Here is a 22,733-nt window from a genome sequence, read left to right as displayed (position 1 = left end):
CCATTTTGGATCTTGATATTAGAAGTTTTCGTACACTCCAATAGATTAGATTGGACTAATATTTTAAGATACAAGGACATAATTACACAAATATCAAAGTTGAAATCACAGCAAGAGCTTGAAAAACAAAGTATAAAATTGGATTGATTTATGTATGCACAGTTACAATCTAGGCTGGAAAAAGATGTTCAATCAGAAGGTATTAATCTGCAAAAAACAGAATTAGATCAAATTTTATTTGGTCAGGAGGACAATTTGATTAAAAATATTTACAAATACTTTCTATCCATCGAATTGGAATTTGAGCAGGTGAAGGATACAGTATAGGGGTTTATCTTCTAGCTTGGTGCTTCTTGATTTTTCAGTGGCTGGGTGAGATCATCCGAGGGCACAGTTTTACATCTCCATCCCATGTCTATTCAATGAAGAGTGAAAGTAATATGCTGGTGTCGGGAGGTTCTTAGGCTCTGGATGGGTGCTAACAGGCTCAAATTCAACCCTGACAAGACTGAGTGGCTGTGGGTTTTGCTTCCCAAGGACACTTCTATCTGTCCATTTATTACCCTGGGGGGGGACTCTTGACCCCCTCAGAGAGGGTCCGCAACTTGGGCATCCTCCTCTATCCACAGCTGATTTTGGAACATCATCATTCAGCATGTGGCGAGGTGGGCGTTTGCCCAGGTTCGCCTGGTACACCAGTTGCGGCCCTATTTGGATAGGGAATCTCTACGCATGGGCATTCATGCCTTCATCACCTCGAGGTTCAACTACTGCAATGCTCTCTACATGGGGTTACCTTTGAAGAGTGTTTGGAAACTGCAAATTGTGCAGAACGCAGCCGCACGAATGGTCACAGACCTGCCTAGGTATGCCCATGTTTCTCCAGCACTCCACAGACTGCATTGGCTGCCAATTGGTTTCTGGATGCAATTCAAAGTGTTGATTATTTATTTATTTATTTATTTGATTTTTATGCCGCCCTTCTCCTTAGGCTCAGTGTGGCTTACAACATGTTAGCAATAGCACTTTTTAACAGAGCCAGCGTATTGCCTCCACAATCCGGGTCCTCATTTTACCCACCTCGGAAGGATGGAAGGCTGAGTCAACCTTGACCTACAAATCCCCACATGGCATCGGATCAGAATACTTGTGGGACCGCTTTCTGCCGCATGAGTCCCAGTGACCGGTTAGGTCCCACAGAGTTGGCCTTCTCCAGGTCTCGTCAACGAGACAATGTTGCTTGGCGGGACTCAAGGGAAGAGCCTTCTCTGTGGGGGTCCCAGCCCGCTGGAATCAGTTCCCCCTTTCTTCAAGAGTCTGAAGACTCATTTATGCCACCAGAGTTGGGGCCACTAGATTCTATCCCCCAAATGTATTGTGAGTTACATATTTGAAACAATATTTGAAACAATATTATAGAAGTGAAAAAAGAAGATCTAAGAAAACATAATACTTATTTTTTGTCAAAAATCAATCAGAGTCAATAATATCAATCAGAGTCCTATTACAAGATTTGCAGATGTTCTCTTCTCACAAGACTCAAAAGAACTACAAAGATATACAAGAACTTCATGAAGCAGGAGAACTGTTCAAGTTAAACAATTTGCTTAGTCATCTATCAGTATAACAGTTTAAATTGTCTTTCTTCTAGTCAAATATTCCTTCCTCCTTGCAATAAAAGCTGTCTTTTAGGTCTAAAGAAAAAGGTCCAATATCAAATTTATCCCCAAGTCCTGTTCTGTAGATTTCTTTTTCTTTCTCTTTAAGCTGTTTGAAATCCATTTTCTTCTGGCTTTTCATCCAGAAGTGTAACACTTTCATGTCTTAATTCTTCATTCTTTAGCATGTAGTTCATAATATTTACAGTTTAAAGCCATGGGTCATCTACTTTCCCAGTAGAAGAATGCCTAACAAAGTTTATATCAAAAAGAAATCCAAGCTAATTCCTCTTACTGCTTTTACTCTTGACTTCTCTATTGTCGTTTCTCTTCCTTCGCAATTGAGTTCTGTAAGTTATTTCAATTTTAGCTTCAACATCAGCAAACGCCGCTTACTCATTTTTAGAATCTTGATCTTAGCACATAATTTACTTCTTTGTTGTCATTCACATCAAGTTTCATAGGTTTTGACAATTGCATTTGTTCTGATCTTCACTATAAAATTCCCATTTCTGCTTCCTGCTCTGTGGCTGTCTTCGTTCTGGACCTGTCAAATGAGGCAGTTATCTGGGACGAAAAAAAATCAAAGATCTGTGTTGGAGATGTGGAAAAATAGGAGGGTGAGTGATTTCACCAAAAGAAAGTTAAAAAGAGACATTGAAATAATTTAAGGGAAACAAAACCATCAGAAATTAAGGAGCGGCTGTCCTGCTCTGGGGATACAAGAGACAAAGAAGAGTAAAAAGTGTTCTGATTTCAGGCTTATGCAGATAATAATTGAAATAAATGATTGCTCAATGCATCTCATAATAAAACACAACTTCTTTAGTTTTCTTCGTTCTCTTCTGAAATACACCAACATTGCACAGTGTTTTTCTTCCTCCTCTCTATCCTTAGCAATTAAGTAGATGTTGTTAAAGAAGTACCGCCCCCACTCCAACATCGGAGGCGTCTGCTTCTATGATAAATGGACGAGCGGGATCTGGATATTGGATAAAAGCTTGCATGAAAGCTTTTTTGAGGTTCAGAAAAGCTTGTTGCTCTGTATTGCCCTGTTGAAATGGAACTCCTTTCTGGATAAGACGGGTGAGGAGCACCATTAAGGTGCCGAAGTTGGGAATGAAGGTCCAATAGTAATTGACAAATCCCAAAAATCGTTGGACATCTTTGGAGGTTGCCAAGTTTGCAATGCATCGAGTTTTCTGGTGTCCATGGTGATGCCTTGGGAGGAAATGACATATCCTAAGAAGTCAATGGAAGTTTGGAAAAATTGACATTTTTCTTGCTTGGCATAGAGGTGATGTTGTCGGAGGTACTGGAGTACTTGTAGTAAATGGTGTAGGTGGGTCTCTTTAGAAGAAGAGTACAGTGATACCTCGTTTTACAAACTTAATTGGTTCTGGGACGAGGTTTGTAAGGTGCAAGGTTTGTAAGACAAAACAATGTTTCCCATAGGAATCAATGGAAAAGTGATTAATGCATGCAAGCCCAAAACTCACCCATTTTGCCAGCCGAAGCGCCCGTTTTTGCACTGCTGGGATTCCCCTGAGGCTCCCCTCCATGGGAAACCCCACCTCCGGATTTCTGTGTTTTTGAAATCCCAGGGGAATCCCAGCAGCGCAAAAATGGGTGCTTCGCTGGCAACGGAAGTCCGGAGGTGGGGTTTCCCAGTGAGGGGAGCCTCAGTAAAATTGCAGCATCGCAAAAACACGGAAGTCCTTGAAACCCCACCTCCAGACTTCCGTGTTTTTGTGATGCTGCGATTTCGCTGATGCTCCCCTCGCTGGGAAACCCCACCTCCGGACTTCCGTTGCCAGTGAAGCACCCGTTTTTGTGCTGCTGGGATTCCCCTGTTGGGATTCCCCTGCAGCGTTGCAAAAACACGGAAGTCCGGAGGTGGGGTTTCCCATGGAGGGGAGCCTCAGGGGAATCCCAGCAGCGCAAAAATGGGTGCTTCGCTGGCAACAGAAGTCTGGAGGCGGGGCATCCTGGTGGCGGGGGCTTGGGTTTGTAAGGTGAAAATAGTTTGGAAAAAGAGGCAAAAAAATCTTAAACCCCGGGTTTCTATCTCAAAAAGTTTGTATGATGAGGGGTTTGTAAGACGAGGTATCACTGTATATCAAAATGTCATCGAGATAGATGAACATGAAGTGGTCAATAAAGTCCTTGAAAATATCATTAATGAAATGTTGAAATACTGCTGGCACATTGGTGAGTCTAAAAGGCATGATGGTGAATTCAAAATGGCCATAGCCGGTGCCGAATGCGGTTTTCCATTCGTCGCCTTCACGGATGCGAATGAAGTTGTAAGCGCCTCGCAAGTCAATTTTGGTGAAAATGGTTGTTGTGTGAAGGCGCTCCATGAGTTCGGAGATCAAAGGTAAAGGGTAGCGGTTACAAACAGTGATGGAGTTGAGTTTTCAATAATCATAGCAGAGTCTTTGGTCTCCGGTTTTCTTTTTGACAAAAAATACTGCAGTGGAGAGTGGTGAAGATGAGGGTCGGATGAAGCCTCTGGCTAGGTTCTTGTCAAGAAAGTCTTTTAAGGTGGCCAATTCGGATTGAGACATTGAGTAGAGGTGTCCCCCAGGAAGTTTGGTGTTGGGTAATAAGTCAAATGACACAGTCATAAGATTGGTGTGTGTGTGGGGGGGGGGGTAATTGGTCTGCTTTTTCGTTGAAAATGTCAGCAAAGTCGGAAATGTCTGGTGGGAGGATGCTGGCCAGCTGGGCAGGAAGTTGAGTGGTAAAAGGTGGACGGGTGTGGTCTACACATTGTCACATTGTAGACTAGGAAAAGAAATGCAGTTTTGGGACCACACGATGTGGAGATCGTGGATTCTGAGCCATGCTAAGCTATAGGAAAGTGGAGACCTTTGGTGACATAAAATTGAATAGGTTCCTCATGGTGTGCGATGGTTAAGGTGATTGGTTGGGTCTGAAATTTGATTGGTCTGAACAAGAGAATGCGGCCATCGATAGTTTTGACAACAATAGGAGGTGTGACTGGGCACAATGGTATGGCGTGAAAACGAGCAAAGGTCTCATCCATAAAGTTGGTAGTAGGGAGGGTTTTGGGTGGGTTTTTTAACTTTACCTCAGTGGCTAAGGTCAGATGTCTTGACCTCTGCCGTAACATTGGAATTTGGTTTGGTGCCCGCCTGGCCTAATGTTTCTTTTAGGCCGAGCTCTGGTCGTTTCCCGGTAAGGTTGCCTGGACCTGGAATGTGGGCCCGCTGTTTGGGACTGGAGTAGGAGTGCGAGTGCCACGCCTTTTCTGAGGGCAAGCAGGTAGCAGGTGTCCAGCTTCTCCACAATATATGCAGAAGCCTTTTGCTCAATGTCTGGTTCTCTTGGCTTCACTAAGACGAGGTCTGGCCATGCCTAGATCCATTGGTTTTTCCCTAGCAATGGCAGCTGGTCGGTTTCCAGTGTCTGCTGGCATCGGGGAGGCACGTCTTGGCACTGGGTTAAAAATGTTTTGAAATCTTTGGCATGGGGCTGGCACTGGTCTGGGTTTCTCCCCGAACTGACTTTCGTATCTGGCGACACGGTTCTGGGCAGATAACATTTTAATCTCAATTGTCAAACAGGTCTGATAGAGTTCATTTAGTGTGTCAGGAGTCGGTTTGTGCATCAGTTTCTTCACAAACTTGGGGGACAGGCCATCCTGGAACAGTTCCATCAGGGCTCCTTCATCCCAATCCAGAGGTTGACTAGTTTCCGAAAGTCCGAGATATACTCAGAAATGGTCTTGTTGCCCATGCATAGTTGGTGCAACTGAACAATAGCGTTTTGTACGCGCATGGGATCTTCAAATTCTTGTTCAAACCTCTGGCAAAAAGTAGCATAATTTTGCAGGATTGGGTCCTGACATGCTAGGAAGGGCGATGCCCACTCGAATGCAGAACCTTTGCATAGGCTTATAATAAAGGAAACCTTCATGGCATCCCTAGCAAAATCCTCTGGAGAGCAGTTGAAAAAATTTACACAAATTTACTCTAATATTTCCTCCCCTTCTCCTCTAAGTGTTTGTGAAACCTTCTGAAACGGGCATTTCTCCATCTATTATCTCCCCCATTTGATTCATCTGAATCCATTTGTATATCACTAGCTCCGTGGTCTCCACTAACCGTGCCTTCTGTGGCTAAATCTGGCAAATTTACTATCTCTAAAACATCCTCCTCATCTGAGTCTGAATATTGCTCCACCTGCAAGGGAGTATACACAACAAAAAGGATATAAACTAAAGCCCATTTATTAAAGATTTTGAATTGTGTTTTAAAAGATTGGATGAAGCATAAGAAATTTGGTTGGAAAAAATCTTTGAAGGAACTTGATGGTAAGCTCCTTCCAGGTGATGTCTCCAGATCTTGAAGGCAAAGTCTTGATGGCCAACAGCTCCTTCTCTCAAATAGTGTAATGCACTCAGATGGATTAAACTTTCTGGAATAATAAGTACATGGGAACGGGATCACTATCCTCACACATGGCTCTGATGGCGATGTCCGATGTGTCTGCCTCTACCACAAAGGGATACCAAGGTCTGGGTGCTTGAAGATGGGTTCCTTCTTTAGGGTCAGGATCGCCTGCTGCTCAGGATTGCCCCACTGGAACACAACTTTCTTTTGCAGGAGCCAAATAAGGGGCACAGTCAGGGTGGTAAACCCCAAGATGAATGCCCGGTAATCATTCGTGAATCCCAAGAGTCCTTGGACGTCTTTTACCCAAAATGGGGGTTGCCATGTTTTTAAGGCCTCGACCTTGCCAGAATCCATGGCAACTGGAGAAATAAGATGTCCGAAGAACTCAATAGTGGTCTGGTAAAACTGACATTTCTCCAACTTGGCATAAAGGTGATGTTCTGTCAGACATTGCAAGACATGATGGAAATGCTGAAGGTGACTTGTGCACTATGGGGAGCAGATCAGGATGTCATCCAGGTAAACTACGACAAATTGGTCCAACAGCTCTGGAAGATGTTGTTCATGAAGTGTTAGAATATAGGCAGAGCATTTGTGAATCCATAGGGTATGAATGTATACTCAAAATGCCACACCGAATCCTAAACGCTGTCTTCCACTCATCGCCCCCTCCTGGATGCACACCAGGTTGTAGGCACCCCACAGATCCGGCTTGGTGAAGATGTTCTATCGTTGGCATTTGCCACCAGAAAGATTTTCTAAAATGTTCCCAAATGTTTCTCTGTTATATTGGAAGTGTAAAAAAGAAAAAGGTACATTTTATCAGCAATGGTGGACCTGTTCAGAGGTCAAAATTATTGGAATAAGGTGGGGGAATAAATAAAAGAAATAACTAAGGAAGAAGTGGGGGGAAAAAACAATTATAATTACTGGGTATTCTCAACAAGAATTTTTTTTTAAAGTATGATATTTGATTATTCACAATTTGACAGTGGCAAGGATAGTATATACTCAACAGTGGAAATCTGTTAAAATACCAGAAGAAGGGATGATAATTAAAGAGGTATTGTGCAGAGATGGACATGCTGTCAAAAAAACTAGAGGGAAAAGAAGACTTAGAATATTATAAGATATGAGAAAATTTTTATAATTGGCTAGAGGAAAGAAAAAATAAATAAAATTCAAGGATAAATATCCAAAAATGCAAAGCAGTACATTAACAAAAAAAAAGGAGAGGGGGAATGGAAAATTCTCCAATTGAAAATTTTAAATGAGCAAGGAATGCAAATTTCCTAAATGTATGTTTTATTTTTTTTCTTTGTTTTGTCATTGTAATGTTTGTGTATGTATAAAAAAATAATAAAATAATTTTAAAAAAGAAGATGGTTGTCAATCGAAGTCGTTCCATTAGTTCAGGAATCAAAGGCAAAGGGTACTGTTTGAGCACTGTAATGGCATTTAGTTTATGATAGTCACAGCACAAACATAAATCTCTGGTTTTCTTTTTCACAAGGAGGACTGGAGCCAACAAGGGCGACGATGAGGTTTGGATGAAACTCTTGGCCAAGTTTTTGTTCAAAAAGTCCCATAATGCGGCCATTTCGGGTTCCAATATTGAGTAAATGCGCTCCACTGGAAGCTTGGTGTTCAAAAGCAAGTCAATGGCACAATCATATGGCCAGTGAAGATCAATTGGTCCGCCTCTTTTTCGTTGAACACATCTGCAAAGTCTGAGGTCGGCCGGCAACGATATATCAGGTTTCTCCTGCACCTGAGTTGTGCAGACTTGGTGTATGTGGTCTACACACTGCAGGCTAGGAAATGAAACAAAGTTCTGGGACCACACAATAGCTGTTTGAATTCTGACAAGATCTGCAAACTGCTGCTGCATCTGATCACAGAAGCCTGGTAATTTTGCAGGAGGGGGCTGTTTTGCACCAGCAAGAGTGTAACCCATTGAGTCGCTCTGTCAGGTAACAGGATAATTATGAAATAAATTTTATCTTGATGTTGTGGGATATCATTAGCTCGGGTGTTCATGAACATCTGACATTGTCCTAGAAAAGCTGAAAATAATTAATATCTCCTGTAAATTTATCTGGCACCGCGAAATGGCATATTCAACGAGATGGAGGGGGAGGAGGGGCTGGCTGGGCAATTTGATTTTTCAAAGCTCCAAACTGATTTGCTAAATCTTGCATTCCTGCACACCCTTGATGTTCTGCATGGTAATTTTCCATGATGCCACCAAGTGTGTGTGGTGGTTGAGGTGGTGAACAATCTGTTCAGTCTGGATGGGTCCAATCAGCAATTAAAGCCACACACATACTTTTCAAACATTGATCATTGCAAAAGTATTATTGGTGAACACAAATCCAGTCAATAAAATAATGTAATGTTGGAAGCGTTCCCAGTTAATGAGCAGAGATAAGAGAACCCGGCTGCAAACCCAGGCTCATTAATCGCAATCCTTGGACTACAACTTGACAAACTTACAGTTCAGTGAAACTTAGAAAAGTTGGAAACAGGCAAGAAGAAGTCTGTGAAACCAGAAAGTTTGGTCCACTCCAAAGTCACTAACGGCCATGATGATAAACATTGTTCACCACACACCCCTTTTTTTCACACTGTCCCTTAAATAGTCGCAAGGCATGGCCAAGTGTCCCATAGCTCTATTAACTCCGAGAACCCTTCCTTTTCAGATACTCTTGCCTAGATGCTGTTCTCATGGCTCTTGCATATAACAGGGGGTCCTCCTCTAATTCCCCATCGTCATATGACTCACTCAATACCATAACTAGGAGTGTTACAGTCTGGTGTATTCCCATTCTCTAACTCCCCCTCACTCTCGGACTCAGGTAGCATGAACACTGGCCTGCAATGCCAGTACTCATCCATCTCTTGGTCCTTGAAATCTGTGACCAGCTGAGCCGGACGTGGACCACTCACAACAATAACATCCAACAGTAATCTAGCATCATTGAGTCATTCCAAAAACTCTGGTAGCTGTGTTCCATTACTTTAATGTCCTGGTGAAACCACTCGCCTTGTATATTGCTTACATCCCCAAGATTTGGAGGAAAGAAATCTAAATGTGAATGCAAAAAGTGCATTTTCAGAGACATGCAACATCCAAGATACTGGTATGCATTTAGCATTTCCTCAACACTTTCAACATATTCTGCAGATTTATTTTTTCCTAAGAGGTTTTCACAGATTCATTTGAAGCTTTTCCAAGCTCTCAATTTCTTATCATTTAGAGTCCTTTCAAACACACCATTTCTCATAAGCTCTCTGATATGAGGACCAACAAATACTCCTTCCTTCAGTTTTGTTGGTGAAATGCTGGAGAATTTCTGTGAAATGCACTGGAACCCTTGTGAATTTGTCTTTGCCATGGCTTTCACAAAGTTTTTAATAAATCCCAAATTTGTATGTAGTAGAGGAAGAAAGATTTTTCTTAGAGCAACTAAAAGATGATGCTGTACATTGTGTCTACCTGGAAGTTATTTCTACTGTCTCATAAACACAAAAAGCAACAATACTTTGTGAAATCTCCTGGCATTCCCATTAGTAGACCAATCATTTTCAAATTTGCACTGATAAACCATTGATGATGCTTATATTGTATAGTATCCAAAACAACTGACTTTCCTTTAGATTACATGATTGAGCAATAGAGAGTGATGGTTTTATATTTCCATTGTGAAACAACACTGCTTTCAAACTTCTCTGGGATGAGTCAATAAACGATTGCCAATCTGCAACAAAATACTCTCGATTCAGTTCTTTAAAGAGGCCATTCATTCATTTTATTGGATTGTTTCGCTTTGCCCTGTTTCCCAAGGTCATTCCCACATACCATTATAAAATCACCTGTGCAGACTATAATTTAAGGCAGTTGTAGTCTAATACATCGGGGGGGAGACCATGTTTGGGAAGGCTGCTCCTGAGAAAGAGCAGCTACTTAATTTGTAAAACGCATAGCATTATTGTAGAATTTTTCATTTATTATTTGTATCCCTCCTTTATTATTTTACAAATAACTCAAGGCAGTGAATATATCCAATAGATCTTCCTCCTCCTATTTTCCCCAAAATGTGAAGTGGTTTGAACTGAGTTGATATTAACATTTTATGGGAATAACATAGAAAAATCACATACTTTGAAAATGTAGAAATAACATAACAAAAATGCTTCTATATCAGAAACTTTGTGTGATAGAGCAAAAGTTAAGTATATTTTTGTAATCAGTACATAAAACTTCATAAAACAGATATATTAGCTTTGCTGATGATATTTTGTGTTGACCACTATGGTTATGTTGATGAACACATTGATATTAATGATGATTCCACTGGGATTAAAAAGAAAATGATATTAAAATGATTACGACCAGTGTGAGAAGCACAAGGTTATAAAAGGGCTGGGGGAAAGTAGACTTTTACAGGAAATAGAGCTGAGAAAGAGAAAAAGGGCAGGGAGAAAGAAAAGTTTTAGTTATAAATCCAAAAGAAAGAATAGGAAGAAAATATGGAAATGGGGAAGGAGACATCTTTAAAAAGAAAGTGGTTGAAAAGAATTGGAAGAAAATATGGAAACAGGGTTGGGGACATTATAACTACAAAAAGGATATGGCAGAGAAATTAAATGGGATTGGATGAGGAGTCTTAGAATGTTATAGAAATATTTTAATCTTTTATTATTATTATTATTATTATTATTATTATTATTATTATTATTATTAGTTTTCTTATTATAATTACTTTTCTTGACTTAATTGGGACAAGAATGTTAACTATCTAGAACAGTGGTGGAGGCCTTGTTTACTCCCAGAAGATTCCTAGAGAGGCCCCATGGAGGCTTCTCCCCGGCTTTTCCGGCCCTGTTTCCTCCCAGGAGATTTCTAGAGAAATCCCATGGAGACGTCTCCCCGCCTTTTCCAGCCCTGTTTCCTCCCAGGAGATTCCTAGAGAGGCCCCATGGAGGCTTCTCCCTGCCTTTTTGGGTTTCAGTTTCGGAGGCTCGGGTTTGTAAGTGGAAAATGGTTCTTGAGAAGAGGCAAAAAAATCTTGAAACCCTGTTCTTATCTAAAAAAATTCATAAGGTGAAGCATTCTTAGCTAGAGGTACCACTGCAATTCTAAACTTAAACATTGGACAAGCAGCAAGGAGCTGAGATAAAAGATTGAGGAACTAATTAGCAGCAGACGCCATTGTAACTTTAGATGCAGTGCCAGAATAACTGTGCAGAAAATGAAAGTGTATTGATGTGTGGAAGAAAAGAGAGCTTGGGTTCCAAAAAGAAAGTGTGGAGTAAAGAAGCCAGATAAATAGAAGATTTACATATACAAGGTTGCTTATTTTTCTTTTCCTTTTTATCCCCATTGTTGTTTCTCTTTTTTATGCGGGGTTTGCGAGAGGGAACTTTGTAATAGTAACAATCAAAGGATTCAAAATAATGAACTGGACTATATTAAAGTGCTTTTCTTTTTTACTGGATTGGATAGAATTTATTTTTATTTTTTATTTTTTATTTTCATTTTTCTTCTTTGCATTTTTGTCTCTTGTACACTCAACTAAAGGTAATATTAGAAGACAATATAATCCTCCCTCTCTCTCTCTCTCTTTATGGACTTGCTATATCTGCATATATTCTCAATATGAGTAATTATAATTTAAAATTGCTTTAGAATATTAATTAAACTTATTCGATACTTATTAAGAAATATATATTAGAAATACTGTATTTTTGAGGGTATAAGACATAGTGTTTGTTTCATTACTCTAACATGCTCTGAGTAAGTTTCTTTCTAGCTCTAACCAGGTGCTAACAATGTTCCCAGCTCTTATCAGCTGCAAGCTCTTTCATTGTTACTCTCTGCCAAGAATGTTTTCCAAACACTGTCTTTGTAGGAGTTTTTTTCATTGCTTTATTTGCTTCAGATATTTTTTCCAGCCCTAACCAGGTACTATTACTGTTCCCAAGCTCTTTCATTGTTACTCTCTGTGAAAAATGTTTTCCAACCCCTAAGTCTTTGCAGGTTTTTTTCCAATTAGTCTAACTTGTTCCAAATATTTGTTTCCAGCCCAAACCAAGTGCTAATGATGTTCCCTGCTCTTACCCGCTTGCAAGCTCTTTCATTGTTACTCTCTGTGAAGAATGTTTTCCAAGCCCTAAGTCTTTGCTCTAACTTGTTCTGAATAAGTTTCTTTCCAGCCCTAACCAGTTGCTATTAATGTTCCCAAGCTCTTTCATTGTTACTCTCTGCAAATAATGTTTTCCAAGCCTAAGTCTTTGTAGGTTTTTTTCCCATTGGTTTAACTTGCTCCAAATGTTTCTTTCCAGCCAGGTGCTAATGATGTTTCCAGCTCTTACCCGCTTGCAAGCTCTTTCATTGTTACTCTGCAAGGAATGTTTTCCAAGCCCTAAGTCTTTGCAGAGTTTTTTTCATTGCTTTACTTGCTCAGAATATTTCCAGCCATAACCAGGTGCTAAAAATATTCCCAGCTCTTAGCGGTTTGCAAGCTCTTTCATTGTTAACTCTCTGCAAAGAAGAATGTTTTCCAAGCCCTAAGTCTTTGCAGGGTTTTTTCCATTGCTCTACTTGCTCCGACTGTTTCTTTCCAGGTGCTAATGATGTTCCCAGATCTTACTGACTTGCAAGCTCTTTCATTGTTATTCTCTCAGAATAAAAGTTTTTTAAGCATTAGCCAGGGGATAAAATAATGTGCTGAAAGTGACCAGGCTAAAGACACTAGCCAGTTGAATACCTGGTAAACAGATTCTTTTCTCCATTTTCCTTCCCAAAAACTAAGGTGCATCTTATATTCTGGTGTGTCTTATACTCCAAGGAATACAGTATTTAGCCATTGATATAGTTCACGATTGTTGAAGAAGATTTAAACAATTAAGTATTTAAGAAAATAGTTTTATTATTGAAAATAAAGATATAAAATTTAAGCTAGTAATTTAAGTCTATTAAGATAATTTATATTTAAGAATACTGAACTATTGAACTATAAGTTAGTAATAGTTACTTATTCTAAAGATTGTTTATGTTATTGTGGAAAAAATTATGAAGATCCTTCAGTATGTCTAGCATAGTCACAATCACCAAAAAGCAAACATCTAACCCATCTCTAACAAGTTTGGACTCATTGATGCAACAAAAGACATTACATACCATGTTATCAAAGGAGAAATCTGGATCATCAACCAGCTTACAATCGATACAAGAAATGCTAATACAAATGCAAGAATCCATGACGAGCACTAGAGGACAACAGAGAAAAAGAAAAAAGGAACACAAAGAGCTAAAAACAGAGATGGGAGAAGTTAAAGACAAAGTTAAAGGTATTGATGAGAGAATAGTTAATATTCAACAAACATTAAAAGAAAATGAACAAAAGATAATAACAATAGAAGATAAAGTGGGAAAAGCTGAGCAGAAGGTGGAGGAGATGGTAGAAAAATGTGATGTAACCACAAGAAATTTGGAACAGACCATTGCCCAATTAGAGTTAGAACATGCATCTTATGGCCTGAGATTTCATAATATTATTGAAGAAAAAGATGAAAATTTAGGAGAAAAAATGATAGAGATTTTGGCAAAGATTTCACAGAAGGGCCCACAAGAAATGATAAACGAAGTAGACAAAATGTACCAAGTACACACAAACTATGCAAAAAAGCACCATTTGCCAGGAGAAATGCACATCAAATTTGCTAGGAGAATGATCAGGGATGACATTTATAAATGGTCACGAAATCAAATAATCGCATATAGAGGAAAAGAAAAGAAATAATATTGAAACAAATACCATGAAGAGTTAGGGAAACTAGGAAACAATACCAATTTTGGCAAGAAAATTAATTTAAAAGAATGTTATGTTTAGGTGGCTTCTACCAGAGGCTGTGATGATAACATGGAAGGAGAAGAAAATTAGAATACATTCAGTAGAAGAAGCAAGATAATTCTGTGATGAAAATGGTTTACTACATGAAGAGCAAGTTAGTAAAGAAAGTAGGGCTAGTAAAGAAGAATTAGAAACAATGAGCCAAGAGGAAAAAAGAAATAAGGAGAAAATAAATAAAATGGGTTATGGATAGGAAAATGCAAAAGAAAAACAATACACTCAAATGTTAGAAAAAGAATTGCAATATTTTTTCAAAATAAATAAATGGATGATATAACGCCACAAATATTGTGGGATACGACCAAGACTTATATTTGCTTAACTACAACATTTATGGCTAGGAGAAATAAGGAAAAAAGAGCTCAAAATGAACAACTAGAACAAGAACTAAAACAAACAGAGGCAGAACTACAAATAAACCCCCAAAATGCAAAAGTTAAAGAAAAGAGAGATTATGTTAGACACAGTATTAATTTAATTGAACAGAAAGAAATTGCAGATAAAATTAAGGCAGCCAAATAACTTCATTTTGAACAACCAATAAACTGGGCAGATGGTTAGCTCATAAATTGAGAAAACAATAAGAAAAAAATTATAGACAAATTGGTAGTTGAACAAGGCAATATTAAATACGGTAAAGAAGAAAAGAAAAAATAGCAGTACAATTTTATAAAAAGCTATATGTGCATGAAGAGGTAAAGGAAGGTAGCATAGGAAGATGGCGGCTGCACCGTTTGGTGAGCAGTGAGGAGATTTTTATTGCCGAGGAACTGCAAAGCCAAACAGAACAAAAAGTTAACAATTCCTGGCCAAAGACGAGAGAGAGAAGCTGAAACTGGAATCAGCTGAAACTAATGCTATTGAGCCAGGAGTGCCCACCATAAGAAGCCATGAGAAAGATCGGTGGAGAGAAAGAGGCAGCGGAGAAGGGATTATTTGGGGTGAATCAAGCCAAAACCAGTGACAACCCAACACTGGCAGGTGAGAGCAGTTGGCGTTGGGCAGTGACCAGCTGACAGGCACTGTTGGAATGGAGCCAAGCTGATGCTGAAAGGGAACCCAACGCTAACGGGTGAGAGCAGTCAGCATTGGGTAGTGACCAAGTGATGGGTGCCTTTGAAGGGGAGCAAGGTCGGTGATGAGAAGGAATTCAATGCTAGTGAGGGGAGGCAAATCTAGAGGCCCCCAAGGGGGGCTGAGAGCAGCAACAGCATTGGAGAGGCCGTTAGAGTGTGAATTGCTGTTGTTTAGCCGGTGTTGCTTCTGGCTGTTTCTGGTTGTTTCTGGCCGACGGGTGAGAGCCACCAATGGCACACCAGCAAAAGTTGCCAAGCCAGCTGGTGGGAGGAGTTGGTGTGGGCAACTTGATAACCAGCAAGTACGTCTCATCCCAAATAAACTATTTCAGTATTTAGTAGATCACTAATGGCCTCCTTTGGACCTCGTAACTTTTTGCTTTCTGTTATATGCACTGACTCTACTGCAGAACATCTTAAGGAAATACGCAAAGACTGTCAGTTTTAAACTAACTTTATGTATCAGCCAACAAAGGTTTCTTCCTCTGATGAAAAGGATTATTCAGAGGACTTTTTAGAGGACATTACCTCCCCCCCCACCCAGTGATGGGGTGGGGTCATTCCCTAGTGAGAGGGGAAGAGTGGCAATCCCTAATTTTATATTTGGACCTTGTGTTTTAATCTAATCTTTTATATTGGGTGGGGTTTGAGGAGGGAAAATACTAGATGGGTTTTTAATGTAAATTAAATTGGGTGGGGTTTATATACAGTTCTATTTGGGGTGGGTTTTTATGATCTATGGATAGCGGAGTAATTGAATGTTGAATGTAATTAAGTGATAAGGAATGAATATGAATGTTGAGAATGGAATGAATGATTGAATATTAGCATAGAGTATTAAATATGTATTTTTATTATTATATTTTTACTACATCTTAATGAATTAAGGAAATTAATTTTTAATTGATGGATCAATGAATATGATTGGAAAGGTAGAATGTTCGGGATGTGTAGAATAAATAGAAGGGCCAGTCTCACTGGAGGCGGGAGGAGTGAAGGAGTCTATCTCTGGGGTGGTTGAGGGCCGGAATATTCCAATTTTGCTGGGGAGACAGATATGGTGGGAAACATGGGGTAGGCCGCTCACGGGGAACAAGGGACTGCTACTTGAAAGCGATCCCTCATTCCTGCCCATGAACTCAACTCAGGGGACTGGTGACAAGCGAAATCCGGACCTTGGGTTCAGACTGTTGCTATTTAATGCCAGGTCAGTTGTAAAGAAAGCTCCCCTCATCCAGGATTTACCCCTGGATGAGGAGGCCGACCTGACATGTGTGATTGAGACCTGGCTGGGCCCAGAGAAGGGGTCCCTCTCTCTGTAATGTGCCCAGCTGGATTTCAGGTATGGCACCAACCGTGACCCCAGGGAAGGAGGAGAGGAGTGGCTATTATAGCCAAAAGACCACCAGCCTGTGCACGCTCGCTGCTCCTGAAACATCATGTTCTGAATCCCTCTTTGTGAAGTTGTACCTAGGGGTACAGGAGGGCTTGCTGCTCACATACCTGCCTCCCAGCTGCATGTCAACAGCCCTGCCTGTGCTACTTGAGGAAGTAGCCGGGCTGGCAGTAGAATTCCCCAGATTTACTATCTTGGGGATTTTACTCTGCTGTCACTCGGTGAATCCTCTGGGTTGGTGCAGGAGTTCATGGCCACCATGGCAATCATGGATGTGGCCCAAGTAGTTCAGGGCCCAACTGACGAGAGGAGGACATGCTCCCAATATTGTATTCCTCTCAGAGCAGTTGATAAATGATCTGAAATTAAGGGGTTTAGATATCCATCTGATGGATGATCTCTGGCAGGCCTGGGATAGGGGATATTCCTCTGTCCTGGTGCTTCTTGACCTTTCAGTGGCCTTCGATATCATCAACCCTGGTATCCTGTGACAACTGGAGGGACTGGGAATGGGAGGCACCGTTCTATGGTGGTTCTCCTATCTCTCCAGTCATTCGTAGTAATTTGGAAGATCTTGGAAGAGAGGGCTGAAGTGATATTCTTTAATACCCCTCCCCCTGGCCCAGGAGAGCCTGCTTTGCAGACCTCAAAGCTCTCTCAGTCTGCCAGCCATGGAAAATCCTATTGACAGAATCATTGCTCTGCCAAGGATCAGTACATCTGGATCTATGGTGATACCAACTGACTGCCTAGCGCTTGAGCAGGACTCTCTAAGGCATTGTCAGATCCTGGAGGATGTCATCTGGACTTTCTAGGTCTCTAGGAAACCATCCACCAAAATAATTTATTTGGCCACCTGGAAAGTATTCTGGCTCCTGATGCTCACAGGTGGAGTATTCTCCAACATCCTCAAATTTCTGCAATGGGGCTTGACCAGTGGTCTTTCCCTCAACATGCTTCAATGTCAGGTGGCATCTCTTTCTTCTGTGTTGTTTTGTAGCTCTCTAGACTCCTTGTCTCACCATTCCCTGTTGTTCAGGTTCTTGAAAGGAGCTGCAAATTTGTGTCCTCCCATCATCCCTCAATACCCTACCTGGACGTTTCAAAGATTGCTGATGGGTTCCCCCTATGAGATTTTTTTTAAAATTATTTTAGCACGTTTGTATGCTGCCCTTCTTCTTGCTGACTCAGAGTGGTGAACAATGGTAAAATGGGTACAAAGTTAAAAGGTCCACAATAAAAACATTCATCCATCACTCATTCATCAATAGGCCAGAACAGGATGTTGATGTTCAACAACTTTCCCAGGTCTGCTTTGTTTTTAGGGCCTTTCAGAAGGCCAGGAGAGTGGGGTCAGTGTGAAACTCCAGGGGAAGCTGGTTCCAGAGTCACCACAGAGAAGGCCCTCTCTCATGGCCCCGCCAGTCTACATTGTTTGGCTGACAGGACTTAGAGGAAGCCAACTCTGTGGGATCTGATCGGTCATTGGGATGTGTGAGGCAGGAGATGGTTCCATAAGTAATCTGGTCCTAAGCCATATAGGGCTTTATAAGTAATGACCAACACTTTGAATTGTGCTTGGAGATCAACCAGAAGCCAGTGGAGCACACAGAATGTCGGAATGATATGGGTGCATTTAGGTACACAACTGTTCACGCGGCTATGTTCTGGACTTACTGAAGTCTCTGAATGCACTTCAAAGGTAGCCCCATGTAGGATCAGGGCCTACCTGAAATAATATTCCAAATTGCAGAGAAGAATTGTAATGACTTCAACCATGTAAAACTGCTTAGTCACAATGAATATGCAAATTGTAATGTAATCTGATTGGTTGGCAAAAGTATATATTTACATAATGCACCTTTGCATAGATATGGCTTGCGGCTTGGCCTTAAGGTATTGTGGTTTAGTACAGTATGATTTAGAGTAGGTTGTGAATTAGTGTGGCCTGCGGTGGCTGAAGACTTGTAGCTGAATATTGTAACTGAGAATAGTATATAGAGAATTGTGAGTATTTGTATAGTAACTGCTAGAGAGAGAGCTACAGTGTAAACTTGTGTTTTTCTTTTTTTTTAATTAATTTTTAAAATTAAAAGACAGGACAAGACATACAACATTTAACACAGAAAGGAGCTACAATTGCTCCACTCAGTATAGAAGTCTTCTTGATACAGAAAGAAAAACTAATTCTAATTTAGATCAATACAGAAAAGTAAACTTATCAATAAAATATCTCTGTATAATATATGCTGACATAAAAATCTTAACTTTTCAATACTTTCCAGCAGTTATATAATTATAATTATAATTAAAATCAATTTGAAGAAAAATAAACTTATCTATCAAATATTGCTATGTAATATATTCAATCTAGTAAATTTAACTACCGTATATACTCGAGTATAAGCCGAGTTTTTCAGCCCAAAAAATGGGCTGAAAAACACAGGCTCGGCTTATACTCGGGTCATTGACAAAGTCACCACACGAGGGCGCTATTGCTTGAGCCAGAGCGAGGAGGCACCAGCTTTTGTCCCCTCTCGCACGCCGTAGTTCCTCTCCCTAGCTCAAGCAGAGGCAGCCATTTGCTCCAACCGAGAGGGGAAAAAAGCAATGGTGAGTAACTATTCTTTGCTCTCTCTGCATTGCCCTTAGTCGGATTAAAAAGGCCCCCTGCTGTCAGATTCTCCTCCCCCTCCTTTGAAAGGATTTAAACTGTTTAAAAAATGGTATTTTGTGGTAGTTGCTGTCCTTGCTTGGATAGGATCTAATAATGTGTTATGAGGCAGAGCTAGACAGGAATTCTTTTTCTATCTGTCTATCTTTCTATCTATCTATTTTTCTATCTATCTATTTTTCTATCTATCTATCTATCTATCTATCTGTATCTATTTCTATCTATCTATCTATCTATCTATCTATTTTTCTATCTGTCTGTCTGTCTATCTATCTTTCTATCTATATCTATCTGTATCTATCTATCTATCTATCATCTATCTATCTATCTGTATCTATTTCTATCTATCTATTTTTCTATCTTTCTATCTATCTATTTTTCTATCTATCTATTTTTCTTTCTATCTATCTATCTATCTGTATCTATTTCTATCTATCTATCTATCTATCTATCTATTTTTCTGTCTGTCTGTCTGTCTATCTTTCTATCTATATCTATCTATCTATCTATCTATCTATCTATCTATTTGTCTGTCTGTCTGTCTATCTATCTTTCTATCTATATCTATCTATCTTTCTATCTATATCTATCTATCTATCTATCTATTTGGTTTTCTATGCTGATAACCTCACAGCAGCTAATGCTGAAGCTCTTCTTTGGATACACTTATTTATTTGTTTGTTTGTTTGTTTATTTATTTAATTGGATTTGTATGCAATCCCTCTCCAAGGACTCAGGGTGGCTCACAGCATATATAAAAACAGAACAATAATGTAAATCCAATTAATGATGAGAAGGAATCCAGTTTTGAAGGATTTTAACTCTTAGGTTTTAGCTTTGTTCCTGATCGAGCTACTTTTTTTACTTTTTAATTTATTGTTAATATTGTTAATTTGTTTACCCTCTTTTAAATTTACAGAGCTAGTTTACTGGTTTTCTTTAAAATAAATATTCTAAAACATGTCTCAATTAATGTAATTTTATTGTTTTCCATTTTTATAAGTTACCAGTAGCCACTGCATTTTCTAACCTCGGCTTATACTCGGGTCAATACGTTTTCCCAGTTTTTGTGGCAAAATTGGTGCCTCGGCTTATACTCGGGTCGGCTTATACTCGAGTATATACGGTATTCAATACTTTGCTTTGATATCTTTAAAAATCTTTTTTTGTGTTCCACCAGTTGTAAACCTTCTGCCAAGTTTTATAAAATTGCGTTTCAGCTTGGTTATTTAACCGTCTCGTCATCATATCTAATTCTGCCCATGCCATAATCTTCCTAAAAACCTCTTCATCTTTTAGAATTTCCTTTTCTTTCCATTTTTGTGCAAAAGCAATCCTTACAGCTACTTAAATATAAATTATTAAATAATATGTTTCCTTTTTATACCTGGTATCTGTAATACCTAATAAGAAAAATTCTGGGGTCTTCCTCATTTCTTTGTTTGTAATTTCCTTTAACCATTTTTCTACCTTATTCCAACAAACCTTTGTTTTTGGACATGTCCACCATGTATGAAAATATGTGCCAATTTCTTTTTTACATTTCCAACAAATAGGTGAGGTACTTGGAAACATCTTTGAAATCCTATTGGGTGGTAAGTGCCATCTATAAAACATCTTGATTTGGTTTTCTTTAAAAGAAACTGATTTAGTTATTTTCCAGTTACCGTATATACTCGAGTATAAGCCGACCCGAGTATAAGCCGAGGCACCATTTTTGGCACAAAAACTGGGAAAACTTATTGACCCGAGTATAAGCCGAGGTTAGAAAATGCAGTGGCTACTGGTAACTTATAAAAATGGAAAACAATAAAACTACATTAATTGAGACATGTTTTAGAATATTTATTTTAAAGAGGGTAAACAATATTTATTTCAAAGTGGGTAAATAAAAGCAATCTGATATTTACAATAAATTAAATAAAATTAAATAAATTAAAAAGTAAAAAAAGTAGTTCAATCAGCAACCAAGCTAAAACCTATGAGTCAAAATCCCTCAAAACAGTATTTTAGAGACTTAATTTTTCTCTCTATAATACAATGATAAAGTAGAGAGAAGAACAAAACAATATTTTTACAAATTCAAATTGCACAATAATTTCACAAAATTCTTTTTCCCATCTAAGAATAAAAGATTTTCAGAGACATAAAAATTGCATAACATTCTACCAAACTACCCCAAGCCATGCAGCCAAGTTAATTACTGAGTAAATTTATGTACAGGATTGCATATTAAATCAACTCTTTATTCTGAGTTAAGCCTTACAGATTTCAATAGGACTTACTTACAGGCAACTGCACAGATGGACTGCAGTTTTAAGCATATCTATCAGCAAGTTCCCAAAAAACTGAGACTTATTCTGAGGTAAATCCACACAGAAATAACAATAGATTTAAATCCAAGAGGTAAATATTAATATTATTTTAACACTAAAACTTAATGCTAAGTGAGTACAGAAATGCTAAACATCTTAAGTATTCATGAATCTCTATGGGGTAGAAGAAAGCAGCATAATGTATCTTATTTTTACAATCTACTGGCAGGCTAAATTAGTACGATTGTATATTGCTTGTACCATAACAAATCTACAGAATGAATCCAACAAAGCCCTTAAAAAGTACTCAATTCCTTTTTCTTCTACCCTTCTTCCTTCTCTCTCTCTCTGTCTCGCTCTCTGTGTCTCTTGAGAGAGAGGGGGGAGGGAGGGGGGAACTTTATCAAAGTTCTATAGAAAGGAGACTTTGAAAAAAAGCAGAGAGAGAACTTACCTCAAAATCTAATCAGGGAATTAGTGCAGTAATTGTACAAGCTGGAAACTTTGCTGGACCCGGGGAAGGGAAGGCCGACAGGAGCTCCAAGAGGGAAGCGCCAGGTAGACGGGCAGATCTCCTCACCCCGCCGCTGCGGGATCCGGCGCTCCCGGCCTCTCCGCCCGCTGTGAGAAGACATGGCGGGAGTCACTGGGGTAAGTCAAGCCGGCGACTCCGTCTGCGAGGCAGAGAAAGAAGGGGCGGGCGGGCGGGGAGGGAGGGAGACTTCCCGGGCGCCGCTGGCTCAGCTCAGGCGCGGAGTGACTGATGACTGAGAGAGAGAGAAAAGGAGCGCCTGCTGGGAGGGAGGGAGAGAGAGCGACCGAAGAAGGGAAGGTAGCTGGAAGGCGCCGACAGGAGCTCCAAGAGAGAAGTAAAACGGGGCTCCGAGTGATGCAGCAAAGTTGCCAGCCAACTGCTCCGACGGCGTGCGAGAGAGGAACAGACGATGGGAAGGTGGGGGGGGGGACTCCATGAAGCAGGAATCCCCTCCCCCCTGACTTCCCATCGTCTGTTCCTCTCTCGCACGCCGTCAGAGCAGTTGGGCTGGCAACTTTGCTGCGTCACTCGGAGCCCCGTTTTACTTCTCTCTTGGAGCTCCTGTCGGCGCCTTCCAGCTACCTTCCCTTCTCCTCGGCTCGCTCTCTCCTCCCTCCCAGCAGGCGCTCCTTTTCTCTCTCTCTCAGTCATCAGTCACTCCGCGCCTGAGCCGAGCCAGCGCGCCCGGGAAGTCTCCCTCCCGCCCGCCTGCCCGCCCCTTCTTTCTCTGCCTCGC

General features: G+C 40.1%; 1 protein-coding gene across 4 annotated transcripts in view; it reads left to right on the top strand.

Moving 5' to 3' along the window:
- TOP2B (DNA topoisomerase II beta) overlaps positions 1-22,733 on the top strand; it is a 185,583-nt gene that overhangs the window by 138,638 nt on the left and 24,212 nt on the right. Inside the window, exon 33 of one of the 4 annotated variants that reach the window (XM_070728141.1) lies at positions 7,596-7,681. The exons of the other annotated variants lie outside the window; for them this stretch is intronic. Coding sequence (XP_070584242.1) covers positions 7,596-7,636 — 41 coding nt within the window. The 3' untranslated portion in view covers positions 7,637-7,681. Of the gene's footprint in view, positions 1-7,595; positions 7,682-22,733 lie in introns of those variants that run through there. 4 annotated transcript variants of the gene reach the window in all.

This window comes from Erythrolamprus reginae, chromosome Z, assembly GCF_031021105.1.
Source record: "Erythrolamprus reginae isolate rEryReg1 chromosome Z, rEryReg1.hap1, whole genome shotgun sequence".
Lineage (NCBI taxonomy): Eukaryota > Metazoa > Chordata > Lepidosauria > Squamata > Dipsadidae > Erythrolamprus > Erythrolamprus reginae.
This window is presented reverse-complemented; position numbering and strand designations above follow the sequence as displayed.